Genomic DNA, 18316 nt, shown 5'->3' on the forward strand with positions numbered 1-18316 from the left:
TGGTATTAGATGTGTATATACAAATACAGCATTGGAACTATTTTTGAGGTGACCAATACGACCAGTCCTACACAGAAAATATATAGTTTCCTTGCCAACTGATGGAGTGTGTGGATGTGATTTCACTGTCGTACTTCCACGGCACGAGGCGTTGTTCGGAGATAAACATCTGGACTAGTCCTGACTCGATCTTACACAGTGCTATGGCTGGAACATTACTGACCAAGAGTCTAAACAAAACATATCTTTCAACGTTAAATGCGGAATACTTTCTAAACTTTGACTATGGTGTTCCGGACATATTGCTGGAATGGTGATGTGGGCGCGAAACAATTAGCTCATGCACTGTGTAAAAAAGTGGTGTGTTGATGTTTTGCAATCCGTAAATGTTTGTTTGGTGCCATTTCCGGTAAATTGTAGGTGCCATTTTCGACAATCCCCAACCCGTGGATAATTCGTCTCTGCTTAGCATGCTCTTTGCTTATAGTATCTATATATACACAGCCCTTGGACAAACGACACACGGGCAATGTATTTAATGTACAATATGTGCTGAATTCAACACTCATCAGGAGAATTGAAGAGTTGACTTCGTTTCGTATCATGTTGAATCAACTTTTAGTGGTAACCATGCGGAAGTTACAAGTTGCAACAAAAAGTCATGGAGAGCATGTTTGGGGACAGAGTTCGAAGCGGGGAAATGTCAATATTTTAACTCATTCCCATGTCGGTGCTTCTACCAAGGTATATGGAGGGGTTACTTAGGGTTGTTGTTTTTACAACATGCAGTAAGAAATACTCGTTAAGTATATTTCTTATCGGATTTAGCCGTGGTGTGGTTTTTCGTGCATGCGTCCTGCCTTAGTTACGCTAAAGGTCGCGGTGTGTTTTCTGCAAAATGATTATTTCTTTCTGACTTAAATATTCGAACTAGTCAGCCGAGAGTTTTTATGCTTATAGTTTGCAGATGCATGACCGTGTAAGACGAGTACATATATGACCTCTAAGACCGGTAGACGATTGACTAGGGTGTCAAATTCGCCCACACTCTTGCCCTACCCAAATAACCAGATAAACGGGAATATTGCTTATTTGACGTAAAACACATTTACATCCTCAACTGATAATACAGCGCCCATGAAATACCTATGGCCATTTTAAAAACGGACCGTCTCCATTGTCTTGGTAAGCAAAGTTCTGCCTGGAGAGACGACCGCCGGAAGCGACTTCCCCTTATCCCTCCTCCATGGAGTATGCATTGCCACTCAATCCTTTTCATCATATATATTTTTTAGGAAGGACACGAGCGTAAGTCTTGCCAACTGTCAGTGACTCGAGGACTTCTCGGCTCGGAGTCCGTATACTATGCGCTTGGGGGTATCCATGTTAAAGGGGCACTGATCTAACGCAATTCCCCGGACTGGTTGCTGCCTTTGTTATTGTTTTTTTCCCCGTGAGTACCCGGATGGTACGCAACGCAACTGAGCGTGACCAGAGACTGGGCTACCGTCTGCAAGGACAGCTAAATGAACTTGAAGGCTGGAGGCAATATTTGTTTTACGTATTTTTGCATAAACACTGATTGGTTAACTGTGATCTATAAAGATTTCGACAAAGGGCGCATGTTAATTAATTTCTTCGGCTTTAACAAAAAGACAAAAAGAACGGCGGAGCTCATCGGATGTCGTCATTTGGAAATACCCCAGATGGTTATAGTTTAATACTAAAAAGAGTATCCATGCAGTGAAAGAATTTTCGGGTTTTGGATTGCGTCGATAATACGATTACTACTCCCTTGTCATCCACGTTTTCTCGTCTAACCCTACACTTGTGTATTTGTCGTCATTCCCTTGATGCTCAGTTAATGAATTTATTACAGGTACAATTAGTGGTAGCACCACTTAGATTACCTGACAAAGGTTCCCATTTGGCATTTATTGTGTCTGGGGTAATTATTCAATCTAAATCCAGGTTGGAAGTGAGGTTAAATGTGTGTTATGTAATATGCACGAGGCAGCCAAGCAAGAGATGAATGATCAGTTCATTTACTTTTTTTGTATATCAACGGATCGTTCCTGGCCATCAAAGGATTAACAGAAAATACGTTGATTGATTAATCACTGTTATCTTGCACAGTGGATATGTCAAAAGTGAGTGTTTACATGTCTAGGTTTACTAAAACAAAGGGAATACACTCATATCATGGCGTGAAGTGCCGATGTTAAAACAACATACTTTGTTCAAAGGGATAACTGATAATACGTTGATTGATTGATCATTATTATCTGTCACTCAATGGAACTGTGGACGTTATGAAAATAGTTGTCACGTGGGCTTTCTCAGCCGACCCTTGAAGACTTCTCACCTATGTGAAACACCTGAAACAATCCAAGTGATCAGTTGAGAAACGAACACGGGTTATAATATCCCGAAACGATATATATTTTTTTAAATAGTTGATTGTTACAGAGACACGTGACATCGAATAAGTTTCTTTGTACAGCTGCAGACGAGTGGGATATTGTTCCTTTGTGGGGATATTCACGGATACATTCCTCGAACAAGGAAGCTGCCTAAAATTTATACACATAAATTTGGTGGGTTGTAATTATGGTATTTGCATTTTGTTTTCCTTCATTTGAACCGATTCGTTCTTGTTTCTCTATGTCTTGGTTGGGAAATTCTTCAATGCGCGATAGACGTTGTTTTCTCCGGTCTTTTCCTTTGTAAGCGTGTATATATTACCGTCAATTTGTAAAATTTGATTCTCTCAGGCGATTTTTAAAATGTGTAAAAATTTCAGCCATTTTGACTAAGAAATCTGTCCAGATTGATTAAGACGAACAAAAGACGAACATTTTGACAGTAAAAAAATATAAACACTATAAAAAAGCAATGCTTAGGTGAAATATTTCCTTGCAAGTAAAAATAGTGTAAACGAAAATCGCAAAATTACCAAACAAGTGACTTATCAAAACTTCGTCACCATTACCGATGCTACCCCCAAAGATACCTACATTTCCTTATTATCTCGAAAACTGTATTTCATTTTGTTGATCAATGTGACCATACGCCCTTATTACTACCGGTATCCATAAACGTGACTAATGCGCTTACGAAAGGCGCAGCAGAGGTCGCGAACTAGTCTAGATTTCTGCTCTACATCCGGGTACTCACTGGGAAAAAACAATAACAAAGGCAACAACCAGTCCCGGGGAATTGCGTTAGATCAGTGCCCCTTTAAACCATGGTATTGTATTGCCTTGGCTAGCACTACAAAGTAGGCATAAGTCTGGACTAGTACAAGTGTTTGTTTAATGCCACACTCGGTTATGTTTCAACTATATGATAAGGGTGGTCTAGTGCAAGCAGACACACATGTCGGCGATTTCCATATAAGTGCAATAATCTTGAACGTAATGTTAAACCCCATATGACCTCACCATGTTAAAGACATGCCAAGGTTATTATATGACGCTGGGTAGGTAGGAAAGCATTTTCTTATCCCGACTATTGAGACAGTGTATGTTGTTATATATGTTGTTATTGCCATGGTTACTGGTGTTCGGTCTGTGATGAGAGGTAAAAGGTTTGAGCTGCTGGTGCCGCCAGCCGCCATCTTCACCCTGACACAGCATGTGCCGACACGTGTAGGATTGTAACAGTCGGACAGTCCTGCCATGAAGCGTGTACACCAATTAGTTTGTCTGTCGTCAGGCACGCCAAGCTATGCTTGCTTTGACAAACACAAACTGACACAATACTCTGAAGCTGTTGATGGGTGAAGCTTGAAAGTTGGTGCAGCAGCCAAGAGAACATTGACACTCTGAGGCCACCCTGTTCCATATGTAGACAGAACGTTAGCAATCAGAGACCAGTGTGATCCATAGTTAAGACCTGTGAAGATCCGGGGTAGAATAGGTCTTCAGCAACCCATGCTTGCTGTAACAGGAAACTATGCTTGTCGTACGAGGCATCTAACAGGATTGGGTGGTCAGACTTGTTGACTTGGTTGATACATGTCATTGTATCCAAATTGCGTGGATCGATGCTCATGATGTTAATCACTGGGTCATCTGGTCCAGAATCAATTACTTACAGACTGCCGTCATATAGCTGGGATATTGCTGAGTGTGGCGTTAAACACCAACTTGAGACCAACTTGTTCCGTACTTAGGCAGAACAATTAGTATCCTCTTTATCTCCAGGGCTCTCACTAAACCTTAACTAACCCTGTACTCATTCCGACCCGTGAAGATTCCGGGGTAGAATAGGTCTTCAGCAACGCAGGCTTGTCATAAAAGGCCACTAACAGGATCGGGTTGTCTGGCTCGCTGACTTGGTTGATGCATGTCATCGATCCCAGTTGCGTGGATCGATGCTCATGACATTAATCACTGGATGGTCTGGTCCAGGCTCGACTATATTCAGACCACCGTCATATAGCAGGAATATTGCTGAGTGCGGCGTTAAACAACAAACCAACCAACTGTATTCATTCCCATAGTTACCGGGGTCTCAAATTACCTGACCCTGCCTTTCATTTGTTAATTTTATTTGCTACGTTACTCAATCTGAATGTGAGTTAAAAACCCGCCTCAGTGTTGGGTTGGTGATATCAACATTATGCCAACCAGTCCCATTGATTTACGATTGTGTTTTGAGAAATTCAGCACTGAAAAACTTACTTACACACGAAACAAACTTTTTGATGAGAAGTGTAGGTGGCAAGTCCTTCCCTTACCCATTTCCTTTCTCATCACAACTTTTATTGGTCATTAAAATGTTAATGGAAATCCAGGGCGGATAATTTGAGATCGCAACAACCACAGCAATGGACCCAGGGTCTAGTGTAGGTTTACCAAAATGCAAGCACTGGAGATATGGAGGGGGAACATTGCTCATCTGAAAGTGATATGTTTCCAAGTAGTGTGGAGTTAAACACTCTCTATACAATGAGGGTGGGATATAGTCGTTGCCTCGTCTGTCCGTCCTTCGTCTATAATCATTTCGTTTCCAGAGCACAACTAAAATAACTTAAATATCTATTTGCAGTTTTTGTTTTATTTCTATGGAAACAAAAGGGGATAGATTTCGCTTTCCAGCGCACTACTTGAAAAGTGTGAAAGAGTTTTCATTCAAACATAGTACATGTATTTACCAAGGGTTGAAGCAACTTAGGAATTTTTCAAAATTTGATTATCATTTTTTCCCTGTCTCCATCATTGTCCATGGCAACAACTTTGACTTAGCTGAAACGGAGGTAGGTGTCGTTTCCAGAGCAGAACTAAGAAGCTATTCAACATTTTTCATCCAAATTTGGCAAATGTATGTAGGAATTGTTTCTGTGGCAACAAGTTTGACTTTGACTCTGTTCATAGTGGTATGTTTGTCTGATTGCTTTGGTTTTTTGTTTAACGCCGCACTCAGCTATATGACGACGGTGTGTAAGTGATCGAGCCTGGACCAGACAATCCAGTGGTGAATTTAATATCATGAACATCAATCCACGCAATTTGGGATCGATGACATGCATCAACCAAGTCAGCGAGTCTGACCACCCGATCCTGTTAGTGGCCTTTTACGACAAGCATAGTCACCTATTACGGCAAGCATGGGTTGCTGAAGACCTATTCTACCCCGAAAGTGGTGACTGGACCATATCAATATAACCAATTGGTACTCTTTCATGACACTTTGCACACAAAAAGGACAGTTTGTCAAATAGTGCCTTTTGAATTTAGGGTTTTTTAGAATTTATATTTTTTTCTCTTTCCATGGCAAAAGTTTGATTTTGACTGTTCATATTGGTGTGTACCTGACAAAGAAGTCTAGTGGTAGAACGTCCGCCCGGAGAGCGGAAGGTCTGGGGTTTCGATCCCCGACCGCGACATACCAAAAGACGTTAAAAGATGGTACTTCTTGTTACCCTGTCTGGCGCTCGGCATTAAGGGGCTAAAACAAGGACTGGTCGGCTCGGAGTCGGTATACTGTGTCTGAGGGGGGTATTCATGTTAAACTGCGACATGGTATCTCAGTGAGCTAGCACTCTAAATCGGCATCAGTCCGGACTAGTACAATCAGCCACACAAACACACACACATAGATGCACGTCGCTATATAAGTGCAATAATCTTGGACACACGTTTAACCCCATTTCACCTCACCTGACATAGAAATACAAAATTCTGAATCCCAATTCCATGGTATTGTTTGATAGCTCAGTAAATACTCTTGTATGCAGACAGATTAGATAGAAACTCTCTTATCAAGTTGGACTGAAAGTAACAGTTAGATGATTTGGTTTTCTTAATTTTTCAGGGCAGGGGGGATTTGTCGTTTTCTGATGACTTTTGTTGTAAGGTGTATAAATTGGAATAGAGGGGTGTGTGTTTGAGGTCAGGGTTGGTGACTAGATGTATTGCTTATCAGTGTACTCAAATGGTGACCCGTGAAGATCCAGGGTAGAATAGGTCTTCAGCAACCCATGCTTGCCATAAAAGGCGACTAACCGGATTGGATGTTCAGGCTCATTGACTTGGTTGATACTCGTCATCATATCCCAATTGCTTGAATCGATGCTCATTATGTCAGTCACTGGATTGCTAGTCCAAACTCCATTATTTACAGACCACCATCATATTGCTGGAATATTGCTGAGTGTGGCGTAAAACAACAAACAAAACTTTGAAAGTTTGCAGACGGCTGGAATATTGCTGATTATCTTCTATTTCTGAAGGGGGCCCAGTCGCCTAAGGCGCCGCGATTCACTGTGCAAAGTAGCGTCTGAGACCTGCATCACTTCGGGCTTTCCTCCCACATTAAGCTGACACACCGCAATATAACTGGAATACTGTTAAAAGCGGCTTTAAACCCAACTCACTCACTCCCTATTTCTGAAGTTTCCCTATGTTTCTGTTGCAGGATCCATGCTGTGTGCTCTTACTGTGCATACGTCCTTCTCCACAACAAGCTCTGTCCTATCCTCATGTTGTGGTTCCGACGCTGCCAGAAATGGTTCTATGCACTTCTGTTGGCACTGGTCCTGCTGGTCCTCTACTTCGTCCTCGGCATACTCACCAAGCCAGGGGTCGTCCCGGGCTCCATCGTTCCGTCCCCCAACTTCGAAATATCGCGGGTGAAGCGACCCGCTCGCCCGATCATCATGATCACGTACTGGGGGCGTTTGGGTAATCACATGTTTGAGTATGGTACCCTGCTCGGTGTTGCGAAACGCAATAATATGATACCTATCATTCCGAAAAGTATAGATCTGCTGAATGTGTTCAATCTTCCTACGCAACAAGGCGATCTAGATTTGTTAGACATGCATTATATATACAATGAGGAAAAAGCAGCAGGGTATTTCAACAAGACCGAGCACCTGAAACCTTATAATACCCTGCTTGCCGGCTACTATCAGTCGTGGAAATATTTCGAAAACGTCAAAGATGAACTGATAGCAAAACACTTTGTTTACAAGGATGAGATCCAACAGAAAGCCAAAGAATTTCTAGAAAATGTGTTGAAGTTAAAAAACAAACACGGTGCGGCATTGATCGGAGTCCATGTACGAAGAGGAGATTTTGTGCGTCAGACATTAAAAGGGTACACGGCAGCTCCATTGTCGTATTTTTACAAAGCTATGAATTATTTCCGTAGGAAGTACGGCAATGTTTTATTTATCGTGTGTAGCAATGATATCTTCTGGGCTGAGGATAATTTAGATATAGGTCCCGATGTGTATTACTCTCATAACACCGACGGAAACGTGGACCTGGCGGTATTGACCAGTTGCAGTCATATGATCATCACAGCTGGCTCCTACTCGTGGTGGGCAGGCTACATGGTGCCTGGGGATGTGGTGTACTTCAAGGGATTTCCGGCACCAAACACAAAGATCGGGAATGTGACTGTCAGAGAGGACTACTACCCTAGGCATTGGATTCCTATGTGATTTTTTTATTTTTTTATTTTTTTTTTATAGTTTTTTTTTTTTCAAATGTGATTTTATGGGACCAACTCTTTCTAGAGGGGTCTTTTTTTTTAGAGAAATTATTACCGTATTCGAAGTAATAAGCGCCCAGGGCACTCTCAAAATTAGAAATAGGGGACTCTTATTAGAATATTATTTTGGTTGAAAGATAAATTTCAATGGTTATGCTTACAGCCTGATATGTTTATATACAACAGATATATTTTTCCAGAATTTAATTGCCCATAATCAAGGATGCATATAACACACGAGTGCGTATTATACGCCAATAAATAAGTCTTGTGTACATTGATCAATCGGAAGGAGTGCTAATTTGGATTGTTCACTAGCCAATATATTACTAATTACTGTTATCAGCAAATATTGCCGTGGGTGCTTCTTAGAGCGGGGCGCTTATTACGTCAAATATGTTATCCCTCGGTATATAATGCGGGGAGATATAGTCGACGCCTCGTCTGTTTGTCTATCCGTCCGTAATCATTTCGTTTCTGGAGCATATCTGAAAAAAAAGTTTGATGTCTTTCAACAAAACTTGAGTCGCTATATGGCTGAAATAATGTCGCTGTGATTTCAAAATTTTCACTCACTCAAGAAAACTTGGCAGATACTGAGATGTATCAAATAGATCCTGAAGTGGTGCCTTTTGCTATTTAGGGATTTTTAGAATTTATATTTTTTCTCTTCCAATGGCAAACAGTTTGATTTTGTCTCTGTTCCTAGTGGTGTTTACCTGACATAGAAATACAAATCCATTCTCATTTCCATGGTATAGTTTTGATAGCTCAATAAAACTCTGGTACACAGAGTAGGTAGAAATTCTCTCATCAAGTTGGACTAATAGAGACGCTCAGATGACTTGTTCTTTGAAATTGTTAGGGCCTGGGGGATTCTTCATCTTCTGATGACTCTTGTTTGTTAGGTCGCTGCTTCCAAACACTTGTTAAACAAGTAAAAAGATGGTACTTGTTGTGACCCTGCCTGGCTCTCCGCATTAAGGGGATGAAACAAGGACTGGTCAGCTGGGAGTCTTTGTACTGTTTTGTTTGGTGTTTAAAGCTGCACTCAACAATATCCCAGCTATATGACGGTGGTCTGTAAATAATAGTCTGGACCAGATAATCCAGTGATTGACATCATGAGCATCGACCACGCAATTAAAAAATCAACCAAGTCAGCAAGTCTGACCACTCATTCCCGTTAGTCGCCTCTTACGACAAGCATAGTCTCCTTTTACGGCAGGCATGGGTTGCTGAAGACCTATCTACCCCGGATCCTCACAGGTCGAGTCGGAGTACTGTGTCAGAGTAACCATCATGGTATCTCAGTGGGCTAGCACTATAAACCCGACAAGAGTCCAGTACAAGCAGCCAACCATACATGCTTGCAAGTTGCCATGTAAGTGCATCAATCTTGATCACAACTCTACACCCCGACCAATGAGGACTTCATCATCCAGGGTAGAATAGGTCTTCAGCAACCCATGTTGCTGTAACAGACGACTATGCTTGTCGTAAGAGGCGGCTACCAGGATTGGGTGGCCAGGGTCGCTACCTGTGATGGAAATGGTGACGTCCCTTTCTAAACAAGTTAAGGATTGGGTCCAGGTCATATATAATCATACAATGGAAATTAGTACTCCTTCATAAATGTGGAAGGAGAGAGATATTTTAAAGTTTTACAGGTAACAAGACTGGCATCTTATCAGTGCAAAACAATGTAGGGAATCATCCCAGAGAAATTCAGATAAGCAAGAATTGATGTATTTATATTTCCATGTGTTAGGGGCGAGTCCTGGGGTCCATGGCGACTACGCTTGTCGTAGGATCGGGTGGTCAGGCTTGCTGACTTGGTTGATGCATGTCATCGTATCCCAGTTTGGTGGATTGATGCTCACGATGTAAGTCACTAGATTGTCTGGTCCAATTTGATTATTTAGATAGCTGTCATATAGCTGGAATATTGCTGAGTGTTGCTGAATTTTGAGCTTGTATTTGTTTTTTCTTCTGTACATGGTGTGTAGTGTTCAAAGTGAGGTAGGACCTCGGAACCCCCTTAATTTTGAACTCCGGTTTCAGTTATGTATGTATATGTATATATATTCTGTACAGAATCATCACTGGATTCTGTACTATGAAATGTCAAACCCTATCGCAAACTCGAGACTTGTTAATCTGGAAAACTGACTATCTGGACACAGAATAGGAGTGTCTGATTTAACAGGGTTTCAGAGTAAATATATGCAGAAGTTAAGTCTATGATGCTGCATTTCTCTGTGCAGAGTTGCCTCCCTTAGGCATGCCAGAAACCAAAGATTGTGGGTTCGAATCCCAGATGCACCCTTTACGTTTCTAGGTTTGTCAGCACAATACCTGACTTGGTTTGATCAAACTCATGAATGGCATTGGGATTTCCTCCTGTATCAAGTGTCGACGTTAATCCAGATTTTCTCTGAAATCAAAATAATTTTCTGGTCCAAAGGTTTTTATATATATATATTAGTTTTGCTGTATGTTTATAAAACATTTTTGTCGACTGTTTATGTATCATACATTATCATACATGCATCGAGCAGAAGCAAGTGAGAACATTTCAGTGTGTTTTTTGCCTTTTCAGCAAATTCATATTGTGATTTGTCTTTGCAAATTACAGTTTTATACCACAACGTGATAAGCTAACATTGAGCATCGCAAATGGGCGGTTGCATGTACAAATAATTTACAAAGCTAAAATCTGAAAAGTGCTAGAAGTCATAAAGCTTGGAATGTGTATTGTATTATTTAAATGATTACAAACCATAACTTAGGCAATATCATTAAAATCAGATCTTAGTTCTCGCTACCGCTAAACAAAAATCTGAGGACATCCATTACGGGTCACGTCAGTCCGACCTTTCGCTAATTTTGACCGACCAATGGAATGACTAACAAGAAGTCGACAATACCCAATCAGAAGGCAAGCTTAATCAAGCTTTACAGCACAAGTTTCAAGCTGGCGACTACGCTTCGAAACATTCTGACATACACTTGATTACAAAATTAAAAACTGAACAAAAGAACATTCTGGAATGGCTGATAGATTGTCTAGATTGTATGAATACAGACATAAAGCCCATAACTGTCGTTCGGAATACCCTGTGTGTTTTTTTTCGAGGTTGCACGATCAAACATCACATTCAAACTGTCACTTTCATGACTTGATAAGCGATGCTCTGATTGGTCAGATGTAAGGTCGGTCTGACATGACCCGTAATGGGATTTCCTCAGATCTTTGTTGCGCTGTAGCGAGAACTAAGATCTGATTTCAAGGAGATTGTAATTTAGGTGGCAAAAAATTATGAAATAGCAGCATTCATCTCAAAACATGCATAAACAGTTCTGTGTCCTAGTGGACCCACTCAGTGGATGATTTATGATATAATGTTATTGCCATCTTCCTCACAATATTTAAAGCTTTTAGGCGTCATTGATTGTAATTTTTTCTGTGCTTTTCGCAAAATAAGACATAATCATGACAATCATAATCAGTGACTGATTAGAATGATCCCACCAAGGATTTGGTTTTCTTCATTTGTACTGGTACCCATCCAACCTCAAAATATCTAGTCCGTGTTCATTGTGGATATATGGGGCAGTCGGGTAGCCTAGTGGTTAAAGCGTTCGCTCGTCATGCCGAAGACCCGGGTTCTTTTCCCGACATGGGTACAATGTGTGAAGCACATTTCTGGTGTCCCCCACCGTGATATTGCTTGAATATTGCTTGAATATTGCTAAAAGCGGCGTAAAACCATTCTTGCTCATCATGGATATTGTGTTGCGGAGTGGTGTCCCTTAGCTGCAAAGATTCGCTGATCATGGGTTTAAATCCCAGATTGGCCCTGATTTACCTTGGTTTTTCTGCACCATATGCATGGTGCTGAGTTTCACTGAAGTGGTAATAATGTCATTAAACCTAAGACTCTTTCATTTTCCATGTGTTTGGGTTTAAATATTTTTTATCTTTGTCTTAGATGACACATCTGTATGAAATCTCTGTATGAAATATCTAACTTGTCTGTTACTCTTAAAGGGGCGGTCGGGTAGCCTAGTGGTTAAAGCGTTCGCTCGTCACGCCGAAGACCCGGGTTCGATTCCCGACATGGGTACAATGTGTGAAGCCCATTTCTGGTGTCCCTCGCTGTGATATTGCTGAGATATTGCTTTAAACAGCGTAATACTATACTCACTTTTACTCTTAATATTTGCTTATTCGTGATCCAGTCCAAATACCAAGACCAAGAAACTTGGCAGGATACAAGTGTCAAGAAGAGTCAAAAGGATAACCTTAGAATAAACAGGAAAATTTGTTATTGTTCATGAATGTGTACTCATCACCAAAAGAAACATGAACCATAGAAACATATAGAGAAGTATGTACGTTAAGAAGAAATGTTTCCAATGTGTACCACTTAATGACAAGCCTAACAATCGGTCAAGTGTTACCACAGTGTTTTCATTCTTATCAGGCTGGCTTACTTGGTTGATGCATTTTCATCTTATCCCAATTGTGTGGATCGATGCTCATGATGGCAATCACTGGATTGCACTAGGACTGTCGTACCTCCTTTTCTCTGACATATATTTACGGGTAGTCTTTGCGCTAGTATAGCGTTCGATGTGTCGAGTGATCCATTCCACAAGACGATTGAGAGATTCAGCTCACAGATCAATTGTGGTGCGGTGTCAAAATGATATCAGCGCCTTAACCGTTGAACTGAAGGTCTTCAGCAACCCATGCTTGTCATACGAGGCATCTAACGGGGATCCGGTGGTCAGACTCGATGACTTGGTTGATGCATGTCATCGTATCCCACTTGCAGGGATCGATGTTAATGATGTCAATCACTGGAATGTCTGGTCCAGACTCGATTATTTACAGACTGCTTGTCATATAGCGGGAATATTGCTGAGTGCGGCATTAAACAACAAACAAACAATTTAATCTAACCTGGAATCTCCTAACCTGGAGTTCCAGGAGTTATAAAGGAGTTTCACTGTCTTATTGAAATAAGTCCAGTTTTGCTACCACACTCCATGTAGGCTGTGTATATCTGTGGGAGATGTAGGAATAGCATATTATTTCTACAAACCTGTGAGGTATTGACAATATCATTCATTGCTGACATTCCATAACAGTTGAAATATTTTTCAGAATCATGTTAAACCCACCTTAATCATTTATTCATAAAAAATATTAAGACATCCAGATCAGATATTTTCACAGGTTTTTTATTTGATGTTTATGTAGTAAAAATAATGGTAGAAGGGCCCTTTTTGTTTCACTGGAAATGTCAAATTTTTTTGGGGAAAGTTGAAATATTAGTATGAATTTTATGTTCGACAGGCTCCGTGGTCGAGGGGGTAGAGTGTCGGAAGGTCATGGGTTCGATCCCTGTCCGCGTCATACCAAAAGACGTCAAAAGATGGTATTCCACCTCATCAGAAATGTTACCTCTTAGAATTTCAAATTTACAACCCCGTTATGTTCCAGTACCTAATTGTGGCTAAAATAAGTGAAAAAGGCTGAGATTTGGCCGTTCAATATGTTCATTTTTTAACCCTATTTCTGTACTGGTTTCACCTGAAACATCAACTGGTGTCCAAGACTTGCACATGTCCAAATAACAGTAAAAATAGGCCCTGCAGTACTCCATCCTTTTGGGGACTTTTTTGCTTTATCTGATTGAGCATTGGAAGTCAGAAACATGCATGTGTTCAAATAAACACCGATTCTGTTTCATATGAACAGGTTTGATAACAGGTTTGCTCATTTCTTAAATTATGGGGATCCCAAGTGCCAAAAAGGGCCCTTTTTATAATGTCCTTTAGCTCTATATTGAATACAACTATTTTACATGCTTTTCCTGTTTCATGTTGTGTTTAACTGCTGTTTGTATCTGTGACTTGAAACACAGGGCTTAGGGACGAGATGTCACATAACTAGTCGAAGTGTCGTTTTGTCAGGACCAGAGTCAAGGCAATATTTGTGTTATAAAGCTTTAGAGACATTTACATGGTTCTAGAGTGCTGAATAATATTTTTTGTTACTGACATATTTTTGTGGAACAAAAGATATTTGAATTAGATACTTTTATTTTTCTATTGCTATCAGGGTGTAGTGTTGCAGGAGTGTTTAAACATGAATCTTTTTATCTTTCTGTATGGACTGGGAAATTTATTAGAAGTATATATTTACTATGTACATTCACTATTGCTACAAAAAAATGATATGTATTTAGAGATTTCTTTCCCCTCAATTATGACATGGGGGATCATATTTGTTGCTTTCAACTTGTTCTGTTTGTGGATGTCTTTTAGACAGATTGATTGCCAAATATAGAATGCCAGTACTCTTGGTAGACTCATTTTGGCATTGTATGTAGAAGTTAGTTCTCAAATATTGTAACTGGTTCAAGACCCACAAATCAGTACACAAACACAAATTCTTTGTGTGACCTGTTAGTTTTCCCCTGAAATACATTTATAATACTTGTTTGTACAACAAAATGGTTCCAAAGTTTCATGAGATAGCATCATCCGTTATCTGGTGTACTGTATCTCTGTTCTGTAATTTTAAGTACCCTGGACCTATTTGTCATCATTAGCTTCATGGGGCAACTGGAATTTGCCGTGCAGAGTTGCACTTCTTGGGCACGCCAGAAACCTATGATCATTTGTGCGAAACCTGGTTAGCCCAAAATAGTTTTCTAGGTTTGTCAGCACCATACCCAGGCTCGTGGAATAATGTTAAAAGTGGCGTTTAACCCATTCACTCACTCATAAGCTTCATTTTCAGCCTTACCAGTATGGCACAACACTAAATGTCGCCATCCAATGATATTACTTCCGTGTGTGAGAATTTCTGTGTGATGTTAGCTTGTCAGCACCATACCCGTGCTCGTGGGTTTCACCGAAATGGTAAACGTCTGAGACCTGCATCACTGCAGGCTTTCCTTCCACATTAAGCTGACACACTGTGATATAACTGGAATACTGTTAAAAGCAGCGTTAAACCCAACTCACTCACTGTGCGATGTTAAACGTAGATGTGATGGAAATGGTGACGTCCCTTTCTGAACAAGGTTAGGAATGGGTCCAGATCATTTATTATCATACAATGGAAAATAGTACCCTGTATATGAGGAAGGAGAGATATTTTAAAGTGTTAGAGTTAATGAGACTGGGCATTTTCTGAGTGTGGCATCTTATTAGTGCAATACGATGTAGGGAATCTTCCCAGAGAAATTCAGATATGCAAGAATTTATGTATTTATATTTACATATGTTAGGGATGAGTCCTGGAGTCAATGGCGACTACGCTTGTCGTAGGAGATCGGATTGTCAGGCTTGCTGACTTGGTTGATGCACGTCATCGGATACCAATTGCGTGGATCGATGCTCATGATGGCAATCACTGGAGTGTCTGGTCCAGACGCGATTATTTACAGACTGACGTCATATGGCTGGAATATTGCAGAGTGCGGCGTGAAACAACAAACAATATGATTTATGCCACTCATATTTTGATACGGATGCTGCTTGTATCATGTATATCAAGCTGATCATGTATGTACATATGTACATAGGATGAAATGCATCCCTGTAAACAAGATGCAAAGACAGATTATGATTTTTGTGAAAAATACTGGTTGCTAGGTGAACAAATGACATTTCACTTTTTTAAATGCTTTTCTTCAAAACCAATTCTGAATATGAATGTGTGCAATGTTCCTAAAGCCAGCCACATCTGCTTTGCAATTTGACATCATATGCCCATTTTTTGTGTGAGCATGTAACCATGGAAACGTTTATTCATCACAACAAAAGAAATATGCTGTTTAGTTTCTTTTTCACTGCTTTTCACTTATTCAAGTCAGTGGATCTGTAAACATCTTAAGCTTGACCTTATTCTTAAGACCCCTGAAGTGTTTTTTATTGACCATAAAGATTCTGACATTGACCCTTTGGCAGGGTTACTTATAACTTCTTTGCAAGGCAATTAGAAGCTGGAGTACTAAGTAAGGATAACAGATATGGATAAACAGATTCTTTATTACAATTAGGAATCACATTTTGGTGTAGGTTCTAACACCATTATCACTTGCTTCATAACGGTCTTAGAACCTACACTAGGGTGGCCCAGTCGTCTATGGCCCGGCGATTCGCTGTGCAGAGTTGCGTCCCTTGGGCAAGCCAGAAACCTATGATTGTTGGTTCGAATCCTGGTTCGCTCCGATTATGTTTGTAGGTTTGTCCGCACCATATCCGTGCTCGTGGTAAACGTCTGATACCTGCATCACTTCAGGCTTTCATCCCACATTAAGCTGACACGCCGTGGTGTAACTGGAATACTGTTAAAAGTGGCGTTAAACCCAACTCACTCACACTAGAACCTAAACTGAAATGTCCCTTCTTATTGTAATGATGAATTTGTTCATCAATATGTTTCGTCCTTAATTTGTTTCTTATGTGAAAACATATGCACGATCTTCCTGCAGACCGGAGTCCAGTTCAGCAAAGCCATCATTGAAGTCCATGTTTGCCGTTACGAGTTATGATCAGTTCCTGAAACTGGCCTGAGATGCTTTCCACAAAGTGATCGTAGCACTACAGTTGTTGTATTCCCCATAGTTTAACATAGACTTTCGACATGTCATGCTACAATCTCTTCATGGAACTGGGGGGCAAGGCTGGACTAGTCTGAGCCACGCAATTCGCTGTGCAGAGTTGGATTCCATGGGCACTCCAGAAACCTTTGATTGTGGGTGAAGTCCCAGTTCTCCCTGTTATGTTTCTAGGTTTGTCAGGACCATGCCCGTGGGTTTCTCAATTGCGTGGATCGATGCTCATGATGTCAATCACTGGATTGTCTGGGCCAGACTCGATTATTTACCTATTATTCTCGTCATATAGCTGAAATATTGCTAAGTGCGGCGTTAAAAACAAACAAACAAAACCAAAGTGGTAAATGTCTCAGACCTGAATCTCTTTGGGCTTTCCCCCCACCCCCATTATATGACCAGAATGGTCTTTAGTTGTTGCTGACTTATGGGTACATCTCTCTGAGGTGCTGTTTTTTGTGAATTACTGTATCTGTTGTTTTCTAAACAATGGAACTCTGGATCTATATCTTGTACTTAATCTGCCCAAATACATCTTTTATTGAATAAACAATTGTTTGTTGTCTGTCAGTGTGGATTGAATGAGTCAGTGAGGGATGTTCTTTATCCCTAAGTACAGCAGAGTTGAATTTGACAGTTTTTTTATTTCTGTATTTCTGTGTTAGAAGGGCGTTGGGGTAGCCTCGTGGTTAAAGTGTTTGCTCATCACGCCGAAGATACGCGTTCAAATCCCCACAAGGGTACTACCCATGAAGATCCGCGGTAGAATAGGTCTTCAGCAACCCATGCTTGCCATAAAAGGTGACTATGCTTGTCGTAAAAGGTGACTATGCTTGCCGTAAAAGGTGACTATGCTTGCCGTAAAAGGTGACTATGCTTGCCGTAAAAGGTGACTATGCTTGTCGTAAAAGGATGGGGTGGTCAGGCTCGCTGACTTGGTTGACGCATGTCATCGATCCCAAATGCGTGGACCGATGCTCATGATATTAATCACTTGATTGTCTGGTCCAGACTCGATTATTTACAGACCGCCGTCATTTAGCTGGAATATTGCTGAGTGCGGCGTAAAACAACAAACCAACCAACCAACCAACCCACAAGGGTACAATGTGTGAAGCCCATTTCTGGTGTCCCCCCATCATGATATTGCTGGAATAATGCTAAAAGTGGCGTAAAGCCATACTCTCACTGTTTTTAACAAATGCACTTGGCATTTCAGTCGTCGTCAAATGTTTTGAAAACATTTTTATCAAAACACAAAATTTTGGACATCTGCTTATTGTTCACAAAGGGGACACGGGTGGCCCAGTCGTCTTAAGGTGTGGCGATTCGCTCTGCAGAATTGTGTCCCTTGGGCACGCCAGAAACCTATGATTGTGGGTTCGAATCACGGTTCGCCCTGATTATGTTTCTAAGTTTGTCAGCACCATACCCGTGCTCATGAGTTTCACCGAAGTGGTAAACGTTTTAGACCTGCATCACTTCAGGCTTTCCTCCCACATTAAGCTGACACGCCGTGATAAAACTGTAATACTGTTAAAAGCGGCGTTAAACCCAACCCAACTCACTCACCCACTCACTATTTTCCACAACACAGACTTCATTTTGTTTACTACTGCCAACAATCTATCAATTGGGGCATACAATGTATATTTCTGACCAAA

At 40.8% G+C, this 18316-nt stretch overlaps 1 protein-coding gene across 1 annotated transcript; it reads left to right on the forward strand.

Moving 5' to 3' along the window:
• Nucleotides 1–658: 658 nt before the first annotated feature.
• Nucleotides 659–17173, forward strand: LOC139447386 (galactoside 2-alpha-L-fucosyltransferase Sec1-like). The gene is made up of 2 exons (XM_071228713.1): nt 659–744; nt 6925–17173. Exons 1-2 carry the CDS (start codon nt 725–727, stop codon nt 7955–7957), a joined length of 1053 nt encoding a protein of 350 aa, XP_071084814.1. The 5' UTR covers nt 659–724; the 3' UTR covers nt 7958–17173.
• Nucleotides 17174–18316: the final 1143 nt, after the last annotated feature.

This window comes from Haliotis cracherodii, unplaced genomic scaffold (genome assembly GCF_022045235.1).
Source record: "Haliotis cracherodii isolate W230 unplaced genomic scaffold, xgHalCrac1.p SCAF_7, whole genome shotgun sequence".
In the NCBI taxonomy this organism is placed as follows: domain Eukaryota; kingdom Metazoa; phylum Mollusca; class Gastropoda; order Lepetellida; family Haliotidae; genus Haliotis; species Haliotis cracherodii.